At 44.4% G+C, this 21,137-nt stretch overlaps 1 protein-coding gene across 1 annotated transcript in view; it reads left to right on the top strand.

The window, feature by feature from the left end:
- Nucleotides 1–21,137, top strand: part of DNAAF9 (dynein axonemal assembly factor 9) — a 118,109-nt gene that overhangs the window by 56,005 nt on the left and 40,967 nt on the right. The window contains exons 17-20 of the mRNA XM_080931274.1: nucleotides 3,147–3,258; nucleotides 5,200–5,270; nucleotides 7,126–7,176; nucleotides 8,416–8,503. Coding sequence (XP_080787400.1) covers nucleotides 3,147–3,258; nucleotides 5,200–5,270; nucleotides 7,126–7,176; nucleotides 8,416–8,503 — 322 coding nt within the window. The remainder of the gene's footprint in view (nucleotides 1–3,146; nucleotides 3,259–5,199; nucleotides 5,271–7,125; nucleotides 7,177–8,415; nucleotides 8,504–21,137) is intronic.

Raw genomic sequence — 21,137 nt, 5'->3', positions numbered from 1 at the left:
TCCTACTAAGATGGCTCATTAAGCTTTGCTTAGAGTATTCAACAGCTTTTCTAGTTCTCAGTCCCAAGGGCTTCCACACTCCTTTAAAAAAAAAAAAAACAAGAAAGAAAGAAAGATAAGGAAGAAAGGAAGGAAGAAGGAGAAACAACACATGATCAGGTCTATCACACCAATAGCTTTAGTTCCTGGTACCAACTTTTGTCTTTGATACTCTATTTTAGGGGATGAAGTTAAGAAACTTTTGACTTGGCCATGTGTTACAGTAAATATTAAAGAACACAAAAGGTTTATCTCTTAACCGGCCCTGAGGTCCCACTCCTCAGACCCGATCCTGATACGGAGCCTCGGGCGCCCAGTCTGAGCCACCAAGGCCCAACTCCCTTCCTGGCGGTTTTCTACCGCCTATTCTCTGCCTCTATCCCGGGGTGTTTCTCTACCCCAAAATCCCACATAAATATAACTCTATAGCTGATAGCTTTTCATCCAGGTTTATATATTCAACTCTCAAATCCACAAACCCTCTACACAACAAGATTGCATCAAATAGACCAAGATACAGACTGCCCTTCTATATGAGATGTTAGACCTGTAAAATCCTTAATGTACATAGCTTTCTAGCACCAATGAATCCCACCTGGGTCCAGCTGGTCCTTGGGAAACTCCATGTTGCCACGACCTCCATCCTCTGACCTCCTCAAACCTCTCTCAGCCCTCTCTGCCTCCCTTGCCCCACCTAGTCACTGGCTTTCCTTTATTTTACTAATTAAAATGGGAAGGTTCAGTTGGCGGCAGCTTGAAGGAAGTGGAGTTAACATTAAAATACAAACAGCTTCGCGACCATCTATGGCCAAATCTCGATCTAATTTTGTTTCTAATTCACTAAAACCCTTTCATCTTATTTATTTTGTAATGTGTGATGGTTTCTATGTGTTCTGCCCAGGAAGTGGGACTGTTAGAAGGTGTGTCTTTCTTGGAGTAGGTGTGGCCTTGTTGGGGTAGGTATGTCTCTGTGGGCATGGGCTTTGAGACCCTTGTCCTAGCTTCCTAGAAGACCACCCTGTTTGTCTTTGGTAAGATGTAGAGTTCTCAGTTCCTCCTATGCCATGCCTGTTTGAACACTGCCATGTTCCAACCTTGATGATAATGAACTGAACCTCTGAACCCGTAAGACAGCCTGAATTAAGTGTTGTCCATATAAGAGTTGCCTTGGTCATGGTTCTGTTCAGAGCAGTAAAACACTAAGACACCATGAAAGCTTGAATTGGTTAATTGCTTCCCTTTTCAGTAGAGCTACATTATAAGGCTCCTGTGGGTACCTAATGTTTCAGGAAGCAGTGTGTGTGTGTGTGTAATGTTTTTTTTTTTCTTTTTTTACGATTTATTTTATGTATATGAGCACTCTGTAGCTGTCTTCAGACACACCAGAAGAAGGCATCCAATCAGATCTCATTACAGATGGTTGTGAGCCACCATGTGGTTGCTGGGAATTGAACTCAGGACCTCTGGAAGAGCAGTCATTGCTCTAAACCATTGAGTCATCTCTCCAGCCCAGGTTTTACTCTTTTGCCTTGAGTTGGTTTTTTTTTTTTTTTGAGATATTGTCTCACTGTCAGCGTAACCTTGGCTATGGTGGAACTAGCTCTGTAAACCAGGCTGGCCTGGAGATCATGGAAATGCTCAAGTCTTTTTGCCTCCCAAGTGCTGGGATTGAAGGTGTGTACTGCTGTGCCCAGTTTATGGTCAATTTCAATTAAATTAGAATTAATTGGCAACTGTCTTAGGGTTGTATCCATTATTGGCTGGTCTGGAACTTACTAAGTAGACCAGGCTGGCCTTAAATTTATAGATAATTGTCTGTTACAGATAATTGACTTTTCTTTCTTAGTGCCTCTCTTCCCTTCTTATCACTTATGCTCAAACCTGTGCTAAAACATTTTTTAGACTTATTTATTTATTATATATAAGTACACTTGTCGCTGTTTTCACACTCACCAGAAGAGGGCATCAGATCTCATTACAGATGGTTGTCAGCCACCATGTGGTCCCTGGGAGTTGAACTCAGGACCTCTGGAAGAGCAGTCAGTGCTCTTAACCACTGAGACATCTCTCCAGCCCAAAACATCTTCATTAAGTCCCAACTCTTAAAAAGAGTGCTCTGTTTAAAGACACGATTCATATCCTCAGCAAGATGGTGAGAGACAGCAAGATGTAGTCATTCTCTCCAGAGTGGCGTACACTTGGAAAGCCATGTGCCTCGTGTTTCTGGGGTTGACCTGTAATGTTTTTTGACCATTGGCCCTGAATATCGGGAATCACAGTGAGCCGGCCATGGCTAAAGGGGGAAGCTCTGCTGTGCTGGAAGGATCGCTTACAGGTACTGCTGTGCACTCGGAAATTCCCCTGGAGTCATGTGTACAGCAGCCCAGTGGACGCCGCTCCCAGCACCTTTCCCAGCTGAGAGGACTGACGCCTAAGCCAAAGGACCGGTTAATGTGGTGCTGGCTGTGACGTGTGCGGTGTTCAGAAGCTAGAGAAACTAGCCCTGACTCTGTAGATGGGAGAAGTTTTTCTAAGAGTGAAGGCCGTGGGGCTGGAGAGACGGCTCGGCAGTTACAAGCAGTGCTGCTCTAGCAGAGGACCCGGCTCCAGTTCATAGCACCTCGGAGGCTCACAGCTGCAGCTCCAGCTCCGAGACATCCAGGCTTCTGTAGACACTCGCACGCACAGCATAAACATAAACAGACACATAAATAAAGTTCTATTTGTTTTTTCGAGACAGAGCTTCTCTGTGTAACCCCAGTAGTGGAATTAAATATGGCCAGCAATAAATAATAAATTTTAAGTTAAAAAAAATTTTAAACAAGTTTAAAAATTAAAAAGGAAAAAAAAAGGAAAATCCGGAAGACTGTGTTGTTTTAGAGGATGACAGTTTGGTAGAATTTATAAAAATTCTGCCTTTCAACATGTGCATAGCTCTAATCACGGATCTGTGGGAAAGCCCGAGGTACCTTCCAGGTCGAAGTGTACTTCAGCTTAGGTCCTTAGAGGTTTGTCAGTGTTCTTCGCTGCGTTCCTGTCGGCTTGCTGTGGACCTGCCTCCTTCTGAGTTGCTGATAACGGCCTGGCCCTGTTTCTCACTGGCACAGGCTCGCATGGCCGTCTACGACATTCCAGACTTGCTGGGAGGAGGAGGATGCTTAGGATCTGTGGTCTTCTCAGAGTCCTTTTTGACATCTCGGATCCTGGTTAGAGAAAAGGGTAAGTGCATGTGATGTCAAGAAAGCAAACCTTGAAAGACACTTTGGTTTTTTGAGCTTTTTGTTGTTGTTAATTTTTTTTTACAAAATAAACTGTAAACAAAGCCATAGATGACACTAATTAATGTTAGACTACTTAAAGTAAGCAAATAGTATATATTGTAATTGCTGAATAGCAAATAAATAGGAAAATATTATTCAGTAGTTACATGTCAAAAATGCTAACAGGCTGTTCACAGAAGTAGAAAATGAAAAATAAGGCAAGATGGGTTTACGTGCGAAGATTTGCAGCCTCAATAATGGTCAGGAGGCAACAACTTAAACTAAAGCTCAATTTCCATTTACTGCTCCTTATGTTGGCCAAAGGAAAGAACTATAGAGGATGATAATGTGTGGTGCTGGGTGTGCAGTGCCACCAGTGTCACAGCTGTGCAGTGTCACCATTAACGGCTGTGCAGTTTTACCATTAACGGCTGTGCAGTGTCACCATTAACAGCTGTGCAGTTTTACCATTAACGGCTGTGCAGTGTCACCATTAACGGCTGTGCAGTTTCACCATTAATGGCTGTGTTTTTTTTTCTTTTTCTTCCTGGACAGAAAGCATGGTATACATAAGTCTATTAAATGCTTCAGCAACCTTTGTAAATCTCAGTGTCTGACAGCAGCAGCAGCAGAGCAGCAGGTGCCCCCTCTAGTGTTGTAACCCTCATTATGTCCTGGGGTTGTAGAGCTCCAGGTTCTCCTGAGTGTGAGCCACTCTTTTATAGGCCTAGGAAACTAGGGTGCTGTTTCTACAAGTGTCACTTCCTATGCAGATTTGAGACTTCTCAGCCCCAGGCAACAGCTCCACCAACTGGGGACCAGGTATTCAAACATATGAGCCTATGGAGCCCATTCTGAAACTACACAACTTTCCTCTGACCTCGGTATCATAAAAATGCATTCAAGACAACTCCTGAAGTCCTCATAGTCTTTCAGTCTCAATACTGCTTAAAGGTCCAGAGTTTAAAAGTCCTTTCTGAGACTCAAAGCTTTGTCTTTTATAAAAATTATTTTATTTTATGTACAGTGGTGTTTTGACTTAACTGTGTGTGAGAGTGTCTGATCCCCTGGAACAGGAGCCACAAACAGTCCTGAGCCACCATGTGGCTGCTGGGAATTGAACTCTAGAAGAACAGTGCTCTTAACTGCCGAGCCATCTCTCCAGCCCCTCAAGCAATCTGCTAATTGTAAACTATAAAATCAAAAAGCAAATTACATATTTACAACATACAATGGCACAGAACATACATTATCATTTCAAAAGGGGAGGGATCATGGCATACTGAAGAAATACTTGACTAAACCTAAACCAAAGCCCAACAGAGCTGTGTCTGTGTCTGATGTCAAAGGATTTGTTCCAGTTTTGCTGTCTGTAACTGTTAGCATTCTGTCTAAGCTCCACCCCACAGTTACCTGGCAATAGCCTGGTATGCCTAACACTATAAAAGAGGCTGTGTGCCCTTCCTCACTCTCTTATTCTCTCTTGCTCTTGTTCTTGCCTTCTCTTCCCCACTCTCTCTCCATGTGTTCATTGCTGGCCTCTACTCCTCTACTTTTCTACTTCTCTTCTCCTCTCTACTCCCCCCTCATCCCCGCCTTTCTCTGCCTCTACCACCCTTTTGACTCCCCTCTCTCCCCTCTCCCATGCCCTGAATAAAACTCTATTCTATACTATACCATCACACGTGGCTGGTCTGTCGGTGGAGGGGGGGAGGAATGTCTCAGCTCGGGCCCACTGAGGTATCCCCTTCCCCCATACCTGACCACACCTCCATAGAACATATCTCCCCCCCTTATCTTTTTATAAACACATCAGTAACACCTGGTGATAGTAGATGTGGGTGTAAGGTGGGTGGCCTTAGGTTGCTACATAACTGACATGTCTTTGGTCTTCCCACAGATGGCACTATTACCCCAGAGACCAGCTACATCATCCTGACAGCTGCCATCCCCAGATTCTGTTCCTGGCTGGTCAGTATTCTATACAGGTCACAGTGACCTAACCAGAAAATCCTGGGACAAAAGTTTAAGGAAGAACCTCCTTACGGGGTCCCTGGAGGGCTGTTCGATTGTGATCTAGCTTTTATTTAGGAATAGAATCTAATTATAGTCTTGGAAAGTTTCAGAAAAGGAAGCTAAGTTATTTGTGAAGTCATGCAAGGAAGATTTGACAGCCTCACGTTGGGGATGACAATCCGAGAGCCTGCTGATAACCAGCGGCTGGTTCTAGTGCTTCATCGAGACTCTCCTGACCAGGGTCTCGCAGACTTTTGAGACGTGGACTCCTTCTCTGGTCAGAGTGATTGCTGCATCTTTTCTAAGTATCTCTGTACATGTAGAAAAGCCTCCTTTTCTTTGATGAGGCCAGGTCTGAAGTGCAGTTTGGTTCATTGTTGGTTTGGTTTGGCTGTTTTGTTTTGTTTTAGACTGGGGATGGCTACAAGCCTCACTCTGTGGACAGGGCTGCCTTGAATACTTGATCCTTTTGCCTCCACCTTTCACATCCTGGGACTACATTGCACCACCATTTTCAGATTAGTGTTTTTGGGACTTAGAGCATATGCTAGCAGGACATCTTGTATTTAAAAGTTTAAGTACTAGTTGGGTGTGGTAGTATTAGCCTTTAATCCCAGCACTGGGGAGGTAAAGTCAAAAGAATCTCTGTGAGTTTGAGGCCAGTCTGGTTCACAAGTTGAGTTCCAGGACAGCCAGTGTTACACAGAGAAACCCTGTCTTGAAAAACAAAAAATGAAACAAAACAAAAAGTTCAAGTACTTCAGTGATGCACAAATTTCTTGGTAACAGCGGATGAGGTCACAGAAAGATGGGTGCTGACCAGCGGTGGGGGGGGAGGGGTTGGGGGGGACGGGTAAAACCGCTCTGGACGCTGGCCAGGAGTAAGTGGTAGCTCAGTGACTTCAACACTTAGCCTGCAGTCTCCCTTTCCGGGCTGTGTTCCAGGGCACTGCAGGGTTCTTCTTAGGAAAGGACAAGGTCAAAGGGAAGTCTTATTTTGTCCCAACTCAGTTTGCAGAGGGCACTGACATGTAACTCTTTTTTTATTAAAAGCTTTACATATGATTTGCTTCCAGTAATTAAATCTAAGACACTTGAGATTAACCATATGCAGAGCACAGTTTACATGCCGTAAACAGGCAAGGTAGTACACACAAGCCCAGCACCGGGAGGCTGAAGCAAGAGATTACAAGCTTGAGGCTGGTTAGGATTACATAGTATCACGTAGTTCTGCAGCCGCCTGGACTGAGAGCAAGGCCTGCCTTTAAAAGACAAGGTCTTAGGACTTATTTTAGAACCTGTTTCTATAGTTCTGACATAGTTATGGGGGAACAAAAGGTCATCTAATCACATTGTTTAAGTAAGAGTGTACTCAAGCCAGGCTTTATGGCACACACCTTTAATCTCAGCACTCAGGCAGAGGCAGGCAGAGCTCTATGAGTTTGAGGCTAGCCTGATCTACATAGTAAGTTTCAGGCCAGTCCAGGTTACATAAAGACCCTGTCTCAAGAGTACTTACCAGAAATATTTTACTGTATTCCCATTCATTGTAAAGTGATCTTCCCCCTACAGTGAAAGGTAAATAGAGATTAGGCATCTTCTCTATGTATCTGAGGCTTATTAGCTGGCCCTACAATCCTCCAAAGAAAACCCACTTTGACCTAGTTTGAGCCCTGATGACCATCAGCATCTTTGCCAGTATGTCAGGCCTAAAAGAACTGGATGCTGTAGAGAGACTACCTTAGCAGAAACAGCAGGAGTCTATCCTTGAAGCACTAAATTGAACACTATTCATTTCTGTTGGACACAGGTAGAAGATAATGAAATAAAACTGTCTGAGAAAACCCTGCAAGCAACAAAGGTAAGCAGACTTTGGTTCCAGCATCATTGTTAGCATGAGATGGGGCTGGAGAGGTGGCTCCGCAGTTAGGTCGCATGCTGCTCTTGCAGAGGACCTGGGTTGGGTTCCCAGCACCTACATGGAGGGTCATAGCTGTTTGTAACTCCAGTTCCAGGAGATTCTGTGCCCTCTTCTGGCCTCCCTGAGCACCAAATAAACACATGGAGCACAACATGCATGCAAGCAAAGCACTCATACACATGCATAGTTTTGTAAGATGGCCCAAATATAAGCAACTTGGGATGGAGAGATGGCTTAGCAGTTGAGCACTAGATGCTCCTCCTGAAGACCCAGGTTCTATTTCTGGCCCCTACGTGGTGGCTCACAACCACCTGTAACTCTGCTCCTGGAACCCCATTCTCTCTTCTAGCCTCCAAGGCACCAAGCGTTCATATCATACACAGTCATACATGCACACAGAAACACCCATACATATAGAGTACATAAATATAGTTCATCTTACTTCTAAACAAAGGAAGATTCTGTACTTTCTGTCTTTACCTCCTGTTTGCATTCCCCACTTCCTGTTAGGCCTCTGGGGAAAGAACAGTGCTTATGGGGAACAAAGTGAGAGGGAGTCTCCCTGTCTTTTTAAGGATTTAAAAAATCTCCATATATGGTAGCACTGGGGATCAAACCAAAGGCCTTGCGCACTCTAGCCAAGCACACTCTACCCAGGAGCTACCTCCCCCACCTATCTTGAGCACTATTCAAAGCAGATTCCCAACCGGCCTGTACAGAAGCTGAGATGGCAAAGTGTTAGGCCAAGAAGGTGATTTCTTTTTCCCAGACATCAGTGCACCAGAACCAGAACACCACAAACAGTACCGAAGCCAAGCATGACGGAAAGTGCGTAATTGTTCCTACACTCAGGAAGCTGAATCGGGAAAACCACTGCAAGTCCTGAGCCAGCCTGGGCTACAGTGAGGATCTCAATCTCTCTCTCCCTCTCTCTCTCTCTCTCTCTCTCTCTCTCTCTTTTACACACACACACACACACACACACACACACACACGACTCAGAATTCAGAATGTCTCTATTATGCCAAAGACCCAAATGATGCCAAAGCAGATGGTATATTTTTGGTATATTCAAGTCTGACTCACGTTTTTGGTGCTGATAAAATGGATAAGAGTTTGGTTCTGGTCGTGTTTATGCCGTACCTGACCAGTTTTTTGTTGTTGCTGCTGTTTTGAAAGGGGGACGACTGTTTCCTGGGCACTTTGCTAACAGGAGGAAAAGGAGCATATCTTTATTCCAGCAGTCCACAGTCCGGGCCTGAGGAAGGTAAGCAGCTGTGGCTGTGTCTTACCCCCTTATTTGCAGGGTTAGCACAACTGTTGTAGTTAATAATCACCTGCTCTTTGAAAAGAGTGTTGTTTTCCTATGGCTGCTTCCCTTTGGCTCCACCACTTGAGGATGAAGAAACTTGTGCTGGTTTCATGAGCACAGGCCTGGCGCCAGAACTGCCCCTGGTCACCTCGCTTGCTCCCAGAGCTTGGTTCTCAGGATGGGCCAGAGTGACAACACTCCCAGCCGTAGACCACATAGTTTTCTTCTGTGTAACAAACTACTATGACTTCATATTTTAAAACAACACCTTGTTATTACTCAGAGTTTTTCAAGTCAAAAACCTAAGCAAGCAGGGTCTGGTGGCACATGAGTGTAATCCCAGCACCAGGAAGGCAGAGGCAGGACATTCTGACCATGTGTTAAAGGCAGCCTGGACTACATCATGACTCTGGTGTCATATGGAGATTTTAATGAAATAGTCTTAAAAGAGAACACCAGGCAAGCTTATGTAGATCAAGATCTAATGAGGCCCAAGTCAAGGATCAACCAGGCCTGGCAGTTTAATCTAGAGGCTCTGGAGGAAGAGTCTGTTTCCAGGCTTATCTGAGTTGTGGGTCCACCACTTCCCTCTGTTTCTAGGATTGAAGCTCCCAGTTTATGCCTGGCTACTGGATTTGGTCTGCGCTCATACCCTCCCTTGAGCCCTCAGCAACCAAGAATGGCCTTTGTGTTGACTCTTTCTCACATCAGTCTGCTCTCTGGCTGCTGTGGTTCAGATTACTTCCTTTACTGTATAGTCAGCAGCAGCAAGCGTCTCATTCTTTTATGGAAGCAGTTAAAGGCCTTAAACCGCATCATCATGATCTTCATCAAGGACTGGACAGATGCTCAGCAGCTAAGCATACTCATTCCTCTTGCAGAGGATCCAAGTTCAATTCCCAGTACCCACGTTAGACCGCTCACAATCCCGCTCACTTCCAGGGGAAATCCAGTCCCTTTGGCTCCCAAGGGCTCCTGTGCTCAAGCGCACAAGCCCACACAGAAGCATAAACATGCATAAGTTTAAAATGCTTTTTTAAACCTTAGCCAGATGGTGGTGGTGCATGCCTTTAATCCCAGCACTCAGGAGAGAAAGGCAGGAGGATCTCTGAGTTCAAGGCCAGCCTGATCTATGGAGTGAGCTCTAGAACATACAGGATTACACAGAAAAACTGAAAAAATAAAAAGGGGAAAAGAGAGAGAGAATAAAAACCTTTTTAAAAGACAGAACAGCTCCAGGCATGTCCAGCCCATGGGGCATCTAACATAGGGTAGCTGGGAATGCGGCCCAACACAGGATCATGAAGTTAGTGCAAACGTTGAGACTTTTCTTTCTGCAAATTGTATGGTGTCCAGGGAACTTGATTCTGTGGTTCTCAAGTATGACCTTCCTAGATGGCAGCTGTGTTGCAATGTTCAAGCTGGACACACCTGAACCCTGTATAGAGAAGGCTCAGGACAGTAACCAAGGACAGCTCTAAGATGTTACTTTCCTCTTTATGGACTCACGAAACTAACTGCTTGTGCCTTGCTCTCCCGATATAAAGACAGAGCTAGCCTGGGATAACCACCACAGCATCAGGGTCAAAAGCAGAAGGAAAAGCCTAAAGCAGCTTCAGAATTCAGCTTGGAAGTAAGTTGAGCCTGGTGTCCAGGCCTTTATCCTCAACCATGGGAGGTAAAGGTCAGGGGATCTCAGGTTCAAGACTAGCCCCTGGGCAACATACTAAAACCCTATCTCATCTCAGAATAAAAGTAAAGGCATGTCAGCTTCCAGAGGACCTGGGTTCAATTTCTAGCACCCACATGATGGCTCACAACTGTCTGTAATCCCAGGCCCAGGGTATCTCATGCCCTCTTCTGGTCCCCAAGAGCACACATTGCATGCACATGATGCACTTACAGACAGACAGACAAAGTACTCATACACAATTTTTTTTTTCGAGACAGGGTTTTTCTGTGTAGCCCTGGCTGTCCTGGAACTCTCTGTAGACCAGGCTGGCCTTGGCATCTGCCACCACTTCCCAACCAAAATAAAATCTCAAGAAAAATAAATAAATAATTCTTGGGATGTAGCTCAGTGGTAGAATGCTTGCCAACATGCTCTGAATCTGGCTACCTTGGTTTAATACCCAGTACAGGGTGTCTAATCAGGTGGCCAAATGGTAGGGTTTTTTTACTATGATCAAGGCCTGGAAATTGTTCTTGTCGTTTTTAGTTCTGCCCTCTGAGATGTTAGTTTTACCTTTTGGGCTCCTTTTTTCACAAACTCTGACCTCTGTGGTACCTTGTTTCCTATGAAAGATAGCCATCCCTTAAGGTTCAGGACCTAGAAATAGTTCTCCACGTGTCTCAGCCCTGCCCCTGGCTCTTGTTTTCACTGTTAGGGCTCCTTTAAAGAGATTACTGTGTGTATGCACATGGCCATCCATGTGCCGCAGTATTCATTTACTGGTTAGAGGACACGAGGGAATCGGTTCTCTGTCCACCACAGCGGTTCTGGAGATTATACTCAAACATTCAGACTCGGTGGCAGCTGCCTCTACCTACTGAACCATCTGGCCATCCCAGCCCTCAGAACTCTGGCTCTCACCCTGGGCATTGCATCTCAGTGTTCCATTTTCCTCAGAAGGTAGAGCTTACTTTGTAGTAAGCACAGCTTAGTAATTTCATACACCTGCCTCTTGCCAGTAGAATTTGGGGAGTTGAGAAAATCCTTCTTTTCTCCCTTCCCTTCCATAGTTTGTCCTTTTCAATGTGAGCTGGCAGTGGTTTTGCTAATGGAAAATAGCTTGAAAATGTAGATTTTCTTAAATATCTTAAGTGGGTTTCATGGAATTCATTTCCCTGTCCCTTTTTTTGGATTTCTCAGAATAACTGTTTTTCTCTGTCTCTGTCCTCTTGTGTGTGTGTGTGTGTGTGTGTGTGTGTGTGTGTGTGTGTGTGTGTGTGTGTGTGTGTGTGTGTGTGTTTGGGGGTGGGGTTAGGAAACAGAGACTGATTAGTTAGGGATCTGACCCAGGCCTCGTGCATGCTGGGCAGATATTGTGCTACTCAGCTGTGGCTGTGCCCCAGTCCTACAAATAACATTCCCTGTGAGTCCAGTTCATTCCCTGTTGAATATAGCAGTTCTGTGGAGTTTGAACTCTGACTTCACAAATTCCTCAGCCTCTACAAAGCAAATCCTCTTTCTGGATGATTTGTTCTTATTGAAAATATTTTAGCTGGTGGCAAATTCCTCTCCCTCTCCTTAGATTATTGGTTCAGCTTCTCCATTCACATAGCAGACAAAACACACCAATCTCTGATTTTAGCCCATGATGTGCCGGGGAGTTGTGTTCTGCCTTTCTTTTCTGCTTCTCCAGATCTTGGCGAAGACCTGGGAGTCAGGGGCATTGTGGAAATTATGTAGTGTGACGGTAGCACTAACCTTGGAGCAAGATGACATGGGGTGTATGTGTGTGAGGGGGATTCTTGTGTCTCCCAGGTTGGTCTCAAGCAGGAGGTCCACCTACTCTGCCTTCCAAGTTTTTGCATCTCATCAAAGGACTATTAGAAAACTGATTCTGCATTATTGTATTGTCCAAGAAGATTTGAGGTATCCAGTCTCTGTAATAATGAAGATTGAATTAGAAATGTCTGTGTCCTTCTTAGTCACATGGTTTGTGTTCTGCAATTTCTTCTGTATGCAGTGCAAACACTCTACCCCTGAGCCACGCCCCAACCCAGTCACGCCATCTTAAGATCTTAAACCTCAGTGGGGTATGGTGACGTATTTGTAATCCAGCACTCTTGTGCTCCCAGTGCTTGGAAAATTGAGGTAAGCAGGTCACCCTTTCAAGGCCAGCCTGTCCACATACTAAGTTCAAGGCTGGATAGCAAAACCGTCTTTTAGTCCTCTATGTCTAGAAAACTTAGATTTCACATTGACCCCACTGTATCTAGTTTGTGCTGCAGAACAATTCTATAGAAGCAGAAAACTTTAACTAGAGTTCCCTCCTCTGCGCACTAAGCATTTGACTAGTTTAGAATTAGTGTCACAGGGTTAATAGAGCTCTGAGTTATGCCATTTAGGGTCAAAGCACTCTTCATTTATTTCTCCCCTGCCCCCTTTTGTGGTACTAGAGGTTACCACATAAAACCTTACAGATAAAGGCAGTAACTCTTCCACTAAGCTATATATGTTCTGGGGTTACTATTGCTAATTTTAATTTTGGTGTGTGGTCTCAGTTTCTCAAACTGGCCTTGAACACACACTATACTCCAGAATCATTGAACTTGAGATGCTTCTGCCTCAGGAGATCTCAGGCATGTACTGACTGCCCTGTCCTGCTAGGGATTCTTCTCAGAAGAAAATAACATAATATGCCTAAGGCTTTTCTCAGGCTTTGGAAGGGGGATTGCAAAGATAAAAGGCCCTGAGGTTCAAATGTTGTTAGTATCTTAGAATCAGCCTGTACTTAGAATATGGTGAGTTTGAAACTGGTGTCTTTTCATCCCTAAACGTATTTGTCTTGATCTTCTTAGTGTGTTTGATCAAAACTTGATCAAAATATGGATTGGTCAGATCCTGGGCTCTGTTGAAGGGGAGCACTTGCCTGTGGCTGTGGGAGTTGGCAGAGGCGTCTGTATGGTGGTTGGGATACAGTGTTCTGCCCTTCAGAGTGCTCGTGGCTGGGAAGAGCACCTCTTGAACTGCTTCCAGCCCAGTCCATTTTCCCTTCCCTAGCCCAGTGGCTTTTACTGTCATAAGACTTGTTGCTGTTCAGCTTTCGGTCACTCCTGCCCTTCATGTGTCCTTGGCCAGGCAGGTTGCCAGTACCTAATCCCTAAAACCTTGCTTTAGCCTCAGACCATTAGCCTTAAGCATTTTCTGTTTTTAACTTAACCTAAATAAAATCACAGCATGTGTGTTGTCCTTGGGCTTGCTTTGGGGTTTGGTATTATGCTACTAGAATTTATCCAGACTGTGTTGTGTTTGCTTGGGGCCAGCTCAGCGGTGCAGCGGGGAGCAGAACTTACAGAGGGGGTGCTTGGGCAGCCTACTGCCGCTGTGGCCTCAGAGGCTAAGACAAGGGCAAATTTTTAATGACAAAAACGAGGAAGACTACATCAGATATTTCAAAAGGCAGCTGTGGCTTTGCTGATTAATAACAAACCTGGTGTCAGTTGAAGGTGAAACAGACCGTTGCTAGGTAGATGTCCTTGTAACTTTGTAACTTAGGGGAGTGGATGCTGTGCAGGCTGTACCTCTGTCAAACACTCATGGCTAAAACCCTTCATAACTGACATTACTTACCTTCTGAAAGGGCTGATACAGAGGAGCTCAGTTTAGATTCTTAAAACTTTCACTGTTCACAGTTATACATATTCAAATAGTTTGTTGATTTCCATAGCTCCAAAGTATTCCTTTATATAAAAGGGGGCATTTGTCATTTTTATTTCATTTGTATAGATGTTTTGCCTGCATAGATGTCTGTGCACCGTGTGTATGCCTGATGCCCAGGAGGCCAGAAGAGGGCGTCAGGTCCTTTGGATCTAGAGTTACAAATGGCCGTGAGCTGACATTGGGCTCTGGGAATTGATGCAAATCCTCTGAAAGTATTCTTAACTCCGGAGCCATCTCTCCAGCCCCTTATTTTTATTCTTGGTGATCATTTGTTTTGTTTGCAGCCTTGCATTGTTTAGTCGTTGTGGCAGCAGTAATTGCTAGCATTTTTTTTTCTTTTTGGTGGGGAGGGGTGGCTTGTCTTGGACTCACAGTCTGCCTCTCTTGTACTAGGATTAAAGGTGTGAGCTACCTTGAAGAGCCAATTCTTAGAATTCTTTTTGTTTTGTTTTTGATACAAGGTTTCTTTGGGTAGCCTTGGCTGTCCTAAACCAGGATGTCCTCAAACTCACAAGGATCCCCCTGCCTCTGCTTCCTCAGTGCTGGGATTAGAGTGTGCCAGCACCACCTGGCCTGTTCTTAGAATTCTTACTTGACTCTTTTGAGTCCTAGAAACCCCAGTTTCTCCAGAATTTGGTAGAGAGCAGCAGGCCAGCCCATTCCCGAGAGTGCTAGTACCAAGGTGTGCTTTGGGGAGTGGGGTGCAGTGTTCTGTTACCTGGTGACAGTGCAGTGCTGTGCTGTCAGGGTCGGTTTGGGTTGTGCATCTCTGCTTCTTAGTGAGCATTGGCCACATTCTCAGTTATTGGCCATGCCCTCATCTTGTTTGGTTTCTTGTAGAAATTTCTTGTAGAAGTTATTTATAGATGTAAGGCACTAATCTTTTGTCAGGAAATATATCACAATAGGTTTTCCTTGTGTATCTTCATTTGATTTATGACACTTTTTAGCTGGATTCTTTTTCTTCTTTGGAGGGAGGAAAGCAAGTCTAGGGATTGAACCCAGAGCCTTGCTTATGATTGGCCAGTGTTCTGTCAGTAAGGTAAACCACCATCCCTGAATTTTATTTGTAATGTTTGTTGTTTTGTTTACTGGCGATTGAACCCAGGATCTTCTGCATACTACGTAAGCATTATACACTGACCTACATCCCTGGGCCTAATCATAGTATTTTTGAAAGCAAAAAAAGTTTTAACTTAAGTACGGTGCACACTTGGAATTGTAGCATTTAGGAGGCTGTGACAACCTATTATGAGTTCTGAAACACTGTGGGCTATATCTACATACCCTTTCCCAGAGGAGGAGGAGGAGGAGGCAGAGGCAGACTGGTTTCACAGTGAAGTCTCCTAAGTATACAGACTGACAATATGAGCACCCCCTGGTATGATCAAGGGTCAGGTTTTTATTGTAGATATGAGAAAAGCCAGAGGCAACTGGAAGAGTCTAGAGCAGGGTGGGAGGGAGGCAGACTGACATGGCAGGGCCGTCTGTGAGACAGAAGAGCAGAGGTCAGAGAAACAGACGTAAGAAACAGCAAGAAGCAGGAGCAGAGCAGAGAGAAAACATGGAGAACACAGGATTATAAGGAGGATGGGTGACTGGGGGGAGGGAAGCTGTGAGCTTAGGGTGAGGAGGAGGTGAGAAGATGCTAGTATGTGACTTCCAAATGTGTGGCAGGTACTTGAGATACTGAGGAGCCTGGAGGCCAGTGATGTGCTGACAGGTGCCACAGGTAGCCATGTCCTTGCTGCAGAGGTAAGGGACATGGTTCATTTTGGTAGGGAAAGCAGCTTTACGAGTTCCTGAGGAATGCTGGCCTTTATCTAACTGTCAGAAATCCTTCTGCAGCCCATGCTGAGCTCATTCAACCTGTGAATCAAGTCTTGTTCTATGGCCCCTCTGTTCTGTCCCATTATTTAATTCTTCCTTGAGAAGATACCTTAGTCTCAAGTTAGATTTCTAATACATTTAAGACTGGGTGACAGTGGTGGTTTGAATACCCTTGGCCCAGGGAGTGGTATTATTAGGAGGTGTGGCCTTCTGGGGTAGGTGTGTCACCGTGGGCGTGGGCTTTACGACCCTAGCCCTAGCTGCCTGCAGTCTTCCCCTAGAGGCCTTCAGATGAAAGTGTAGAACTCTCAGCTCCTCCTGCACCATGCCTGCCTATATGCTGCCATGTTCCCACCTAAATAATAATGGAATCAACCTCTGAACCTGGAAGTCAGCCCCAACTAAATGTTGTCCTAAGAATTCCCTTAACCATGGTGTCTGTTCACAACTGTAAAGCCCTAAAACAGTGACTTAAATATTAACACTTTTAGGCAATTCTAGAGGCTAGGAAGTCCAAAAGTAAAAGTAGAGACAAGGTAGGCTTTGTTTTGAGACTGCTTGCCTTTGCTTACAGGAGACTACCATGTCTCTATTTACCAAAACAACTTCTTACGTACACAGGGTATACAGGAAGGGTGAGCTCTTTGGGTCTCATTCTCCTGGGGTTTGTTTTTGGTTTTGTTTTGATATTAATTTATTGATTGGGACAGCATCTCACAGCATAGCCCTGGCCAGCCTGAAACTTACTAGATAGACCACACTGGCTTTGAACTCACAAAGATGTGCCTCCCAGTGTTACGATTTATGCTTTCTAATTAATTTGTCTTTATTTATGTCTGAATGTTCCAATCTCTTCATCTTTTTTCTTTTTCTTTTTTAAAGAGGAGACATTTTCTATTATTCCTCTCATTATTCCATCCTTATGTCCCTCATACTTTTTTTTAAAGATTTATTTATTTATTATAGATGAGTACACTGTGGCTATCTTCAGACACACCAGAAGAGGGCATCAGATCCCATTACAGATGGTTGTAAGCCACCATATGGTTGTTGGGATTTGAACTCAGGACCTCTGAAAGAGCAGCCAGTGCTCTTAAGCCTGAGCCCTTCATCTTTTTTCAAGTCCTGATTTACTGTCATTCTCTTGATTGATTCTAGAGGTAAAACTTTCCATTTGAATTACTGAATTTTTCATTTTTGATTGTTTTTAGTATTTTTATTGAGTTTCATGTTCACATATTATATTGACTATTCATTCAGCTGTTATTTGTGTTTTCTTAGAATTTGTCTAGTAGTTTATTTGTATTCTCTTTGATTTTTTTAAACATACTTTTAACTAGTCTCTTGGATTCTTTGTCTGGAGTTCCATTCATTACCAAGATTAGTGATTTTGGTGGGGTCCTTTGGCCTTGTTTTTTCCTGTTTATTGTCTTTTTGCTTTGGCACTTGTATATTGCTGAAATTCTCTTAATTCTTTCATTGGAAATTGTCTTAGTCAGGTTTTTTATTCCTGCACAAATATCATGACCAAGAAGCAAGTTGGGGAGGAAAAGGTTTATTCAGCTTACACTTCCACATTGCTGTTCATCACCAGAGGAAGTCAGGACTGGAACTCAAGCAGGTCAGGAAGCAGGAGCTGATGCAGAGGCCATGGAGGGATGTTACTTACTGGCTTGCTTCCCCTGGTTTGCTCAGCCTGCTTTCTTCTAGAACCCAGGTCTACCAGCCCAGGGATGGCACCACCCACAATGGGCTGGGCCCTACCCCTTGATCACTAGTTGTGAAAAGGCCTTACAACTGGATCTCATGGAGGCATTTCTTCAACTGAGGCTCCTTTCTCTGTGACAACTCCAGCTTGTGTCAAGTTGACACAAAAACCAGCCGGTACAGAAATATTTACAATAGTCAAGGCAGTTGTGGGGTAAGATGCTCTTCTCTGCTCTGGATTTCAAGCTTGACCCGTTGTTCACCTGAGAGTAGACTCTTGTCTACAAACACTAGCAAATGGTACTCTTACTGTGAAAGTACAGTAATGGCCTAATGATAAACATCATCCCTTGAGTGCCAGTCACGTTAGGAATTACAAGACCGGGCTGGAGAGATGGCTCAGTGGTTAAGAGCACTGACATATTACATGGATAATATGGTTATGAATGGAGTTGGTGTGTGTTGATAGAGAGGATAGTACAGTTATGGGTAGGAAGGCAGAAAAGCACAGAAAGGCTTGTAATTAGCATTGGGCTGATTTTTAAAAAATGAGAGGAATATAAATAGAAAGGAGAAATGGTAGGATAGGAGGTATGAGGCAGTTAAGGTAAAAGAAAGGGTAAAAAAAAAATTCAGTCAAATACTCTAAAAAACCTAGAAGTCTGAGGCAGAGACTCTACAGAGGAGGCCGGCCAGTGTCCTTTAAAAACGTCCATAAAAAGGGAAAATACTGGGACAAGAGGAGGAGACAGAAAGGACACAAGCAGCAGGGCTGCTAAATTATCATTGTGTATGAAGAAGAGACCGCTGGATGGGGCTGTTGAGTAAGAATGCTGTCTGCCCCGTGTGCTGTTTCCAGGCTTTGAGCTCTTAGATTTCCTTCTCCACTTCCCTGTGCCAGTCATATCCCAGAATGCACCTTATCTGAGTTGGGTTTTAAGTGCAGGGTGTGGCCCTGAGCAGTCTTCTGAGATCAAACTCACACGCTGGCCCAGTCAGTAGAAAGACCTCCCAAGTGATGCCTCTGGATGGTTATGAATGCTGACTGTGAGCTTGGAAGCTCCTCACAAGGTCCTGATGCTGGTCTCATCTTCAGTGGCTTGTAGATGTTGGCCTCACCAGTCCTTCCTGGTACCCAGGCCTCTTGGAGCCTGAGTCTTCGTTCCCCTGCAGACTCTGGCTCTGAACAAGAATCTACCTTCCTGAACCTTGTGCAATTTTGGTTAAAGTTTCTTCTCCACAGTCTTTAGATATCCTCTTGGTCAGGTTTCATATTCTGATGGCCCACAGGTGTTGCAGCGTCGCCATGCCAACCGACGCAGATCTGGTGCTAGGGAAAGGGCTTCCCTAGCATCAGTGTGGACTGCACTCACCTCTTTGTGGTCTTTATGGAAATGCCTCTTACTAAGATCTCCTGAGCCTCTCTGCTTCTGGCTGTCTACTAATGGTGTTCTCTCTCATTTCCTCTTCTGCTTTGTAAAACTAGAGATAGGGCTGAAGAGATGAGCTCTCAGTTAAGAGCACTGACTGCTCTTCCAGAGGTCCGGAGTTCAAATTCCAGCAACCACAACCATCTAAATGAGATCTGATGCTCTCTTCTGGTGTGTCTGAAGACAGCCACAGTGTACTCACATTGAATGAATGAATAAATAAATAAATAAATCTTCTTTTAAAAACCACTCATACACATAAAATAATAAGTAACAATGATAAAATGTAGAGCTATCCAGCTGGGAGGTGGTATCACACACCTTTAATCCCAGTACTCAGGAGGAAGGCAGATGTCTGTGAGTTCAAGGCCAGCCTGGTCTACAGAGTACCAGGATGAACAAGGCTACACACACACAAACAAAATCTGTCTCAAGTCAATAATAATCATAAATTAAAAAGTAGAGATGTCCAGATTTCCACACACCTCTGAGGGCTGTTGTGTGGTTTCCCCTGGGTGTTCTAATGCTGTGGCTTCCTGTTTGTCATGCTCTTACATTGTTCTTGAGCAGAAATCTGCTATTGTGGTATGTTTTCCCCTCTGTCTGTTTTAAAGATTTCCATTTTATCACTGACTCTTGTTTGATTTTGTTTTATTTTGTTCTGTGGGTGCTGTGGATGAGACTTTGTCACACTAACAAACTGCACTACTCACTTGCAGGCTACTTGGTTTGTGTTTGACTGCCTCTGGGCTTCTGGATTTGTTTGGAGTTGCTTAACTTTATGGATCAGTGAGTGCATTTATACTTTTCCGCAAAATAGAATTGGGAAATTCTTCTGTCATTTTGAACCTTTTAAAAATTAGTCTTTATATACCAAGCTAATGTAATTCCCCTGACTCTTGACCGTGTAGAATCTGGTTATAATCGGATGGTCAGGCCCTCACACTGAGGCACTGAGGCTGCAGCTCAGACATGGTTCTGTTGTCTCTTTCCCACGTCCTTTCATCTGTGTTTCTGTTTTGTTTTAGTCTCAGGAGGCAGCTCTGACTGACCTGGAACTTATTCTGTAGACCAGGCTGGCCTAGAACTCACAGAAATCTCCAGCCCCTGCTTCCTGAGTTCGGGGATTAAAGGGGTGGGCCACCACACCGGATGTATGACTTTTACTTTGAAGCTTTGTTCGTTAGACAGGAATTTTGTTTTACCTGAGTTGGAATCCTTCTCAGTACTCACTGTTCTGTGAAATAATGACATATTCTTCTGTGCTGGTGGCTGAGGGTAGAATTTCCAAAGTCAGGGATCTTTTTGAAAGCTTGTTTTACATATGAATATCTAGTTTTTGCAGCACCATTTGTTAAAAAGACCTTCCTTTTTCCTTCGACTTGTCTTTGTTGAAAATGCATTTATTTAATTATGGTTGTTGAAAATCAGCTGACCGTGTATTTGTAGGTTTATTGTTCCCTGTAGGGCCCAGTTGCTTCTTGCTCCTTTATTCTCCTGTGGGGATCAAACCTGAGAGTTTTGTTGCTGCTGCTGTTTGTCTCCTTTGGGAGAGTTTGCTCAGCAGTGAGGAGCAGAGGTGTCGGCCACATGCATGGGACAGTGAAAGGCCTTGAAGACTCTGGAGCCTACGCTGCTTTTACCTATATGACAGTAAAGGTCTGCCTTCACTCCGCCCCTATTCACTTCTCTATGTCCACAGGAGGCTGCTAACAGACATTAAAAAAAAGGAAGAAAAGAAAGTCGGGCTATAGAGATGGCCCAGCAGTTAAGAGCACTGGCTGGCCGTGTGGGGTCTTTGTGGAAATCACACTTTGGCACTGGTGATGAGTGGAAAGCAGGGGATGTCACAGGAAGACTGAAGCCAGAACAGCTCCTGAAAGGGCTGCATTCTCTTTTTGTACTCTAAAACCACAAGATGGGTGAGCAGGCAAGGAAGATTTTACAGAAGTGTACGTGGTAGTCCACTCTTTTCAGGAATATGTTAGAGCTGACTGGTGTGAGCCTTAAGCTTCTGTGGTCATCCTGTTAAGGGCAGTGTTTCAGCTGCTTCTCCAGGTCACTCTGTTCCAGGTAACATGAAGTCACGCTTGGAAATGAGCACTACGGTAATGCCATATGTATCACTAAGTCAGTCAGAATGTCATTGGTCCTGTCTGCCTTATTCTACTGCAGTCTCACAGAGGACTTGGGCGCAATCTCTAGCACCCACGGGATGACTTATAATTATCTG

This window comes from Micromys minutus, assembly GCF_963924665.1.
Source record: "Micromys minutus genome assembly, chromosome: 17".
In the NCBI taxonomy this organism is placed as follows: Eukaryota; Metazoa; Chordata; class Mammalia; order Rodentia; family Muridae; genus Micromys; species Micromys minutus.
This window is presented reverse-complemented; position numbering and strand designations above follow the sequence as displayed.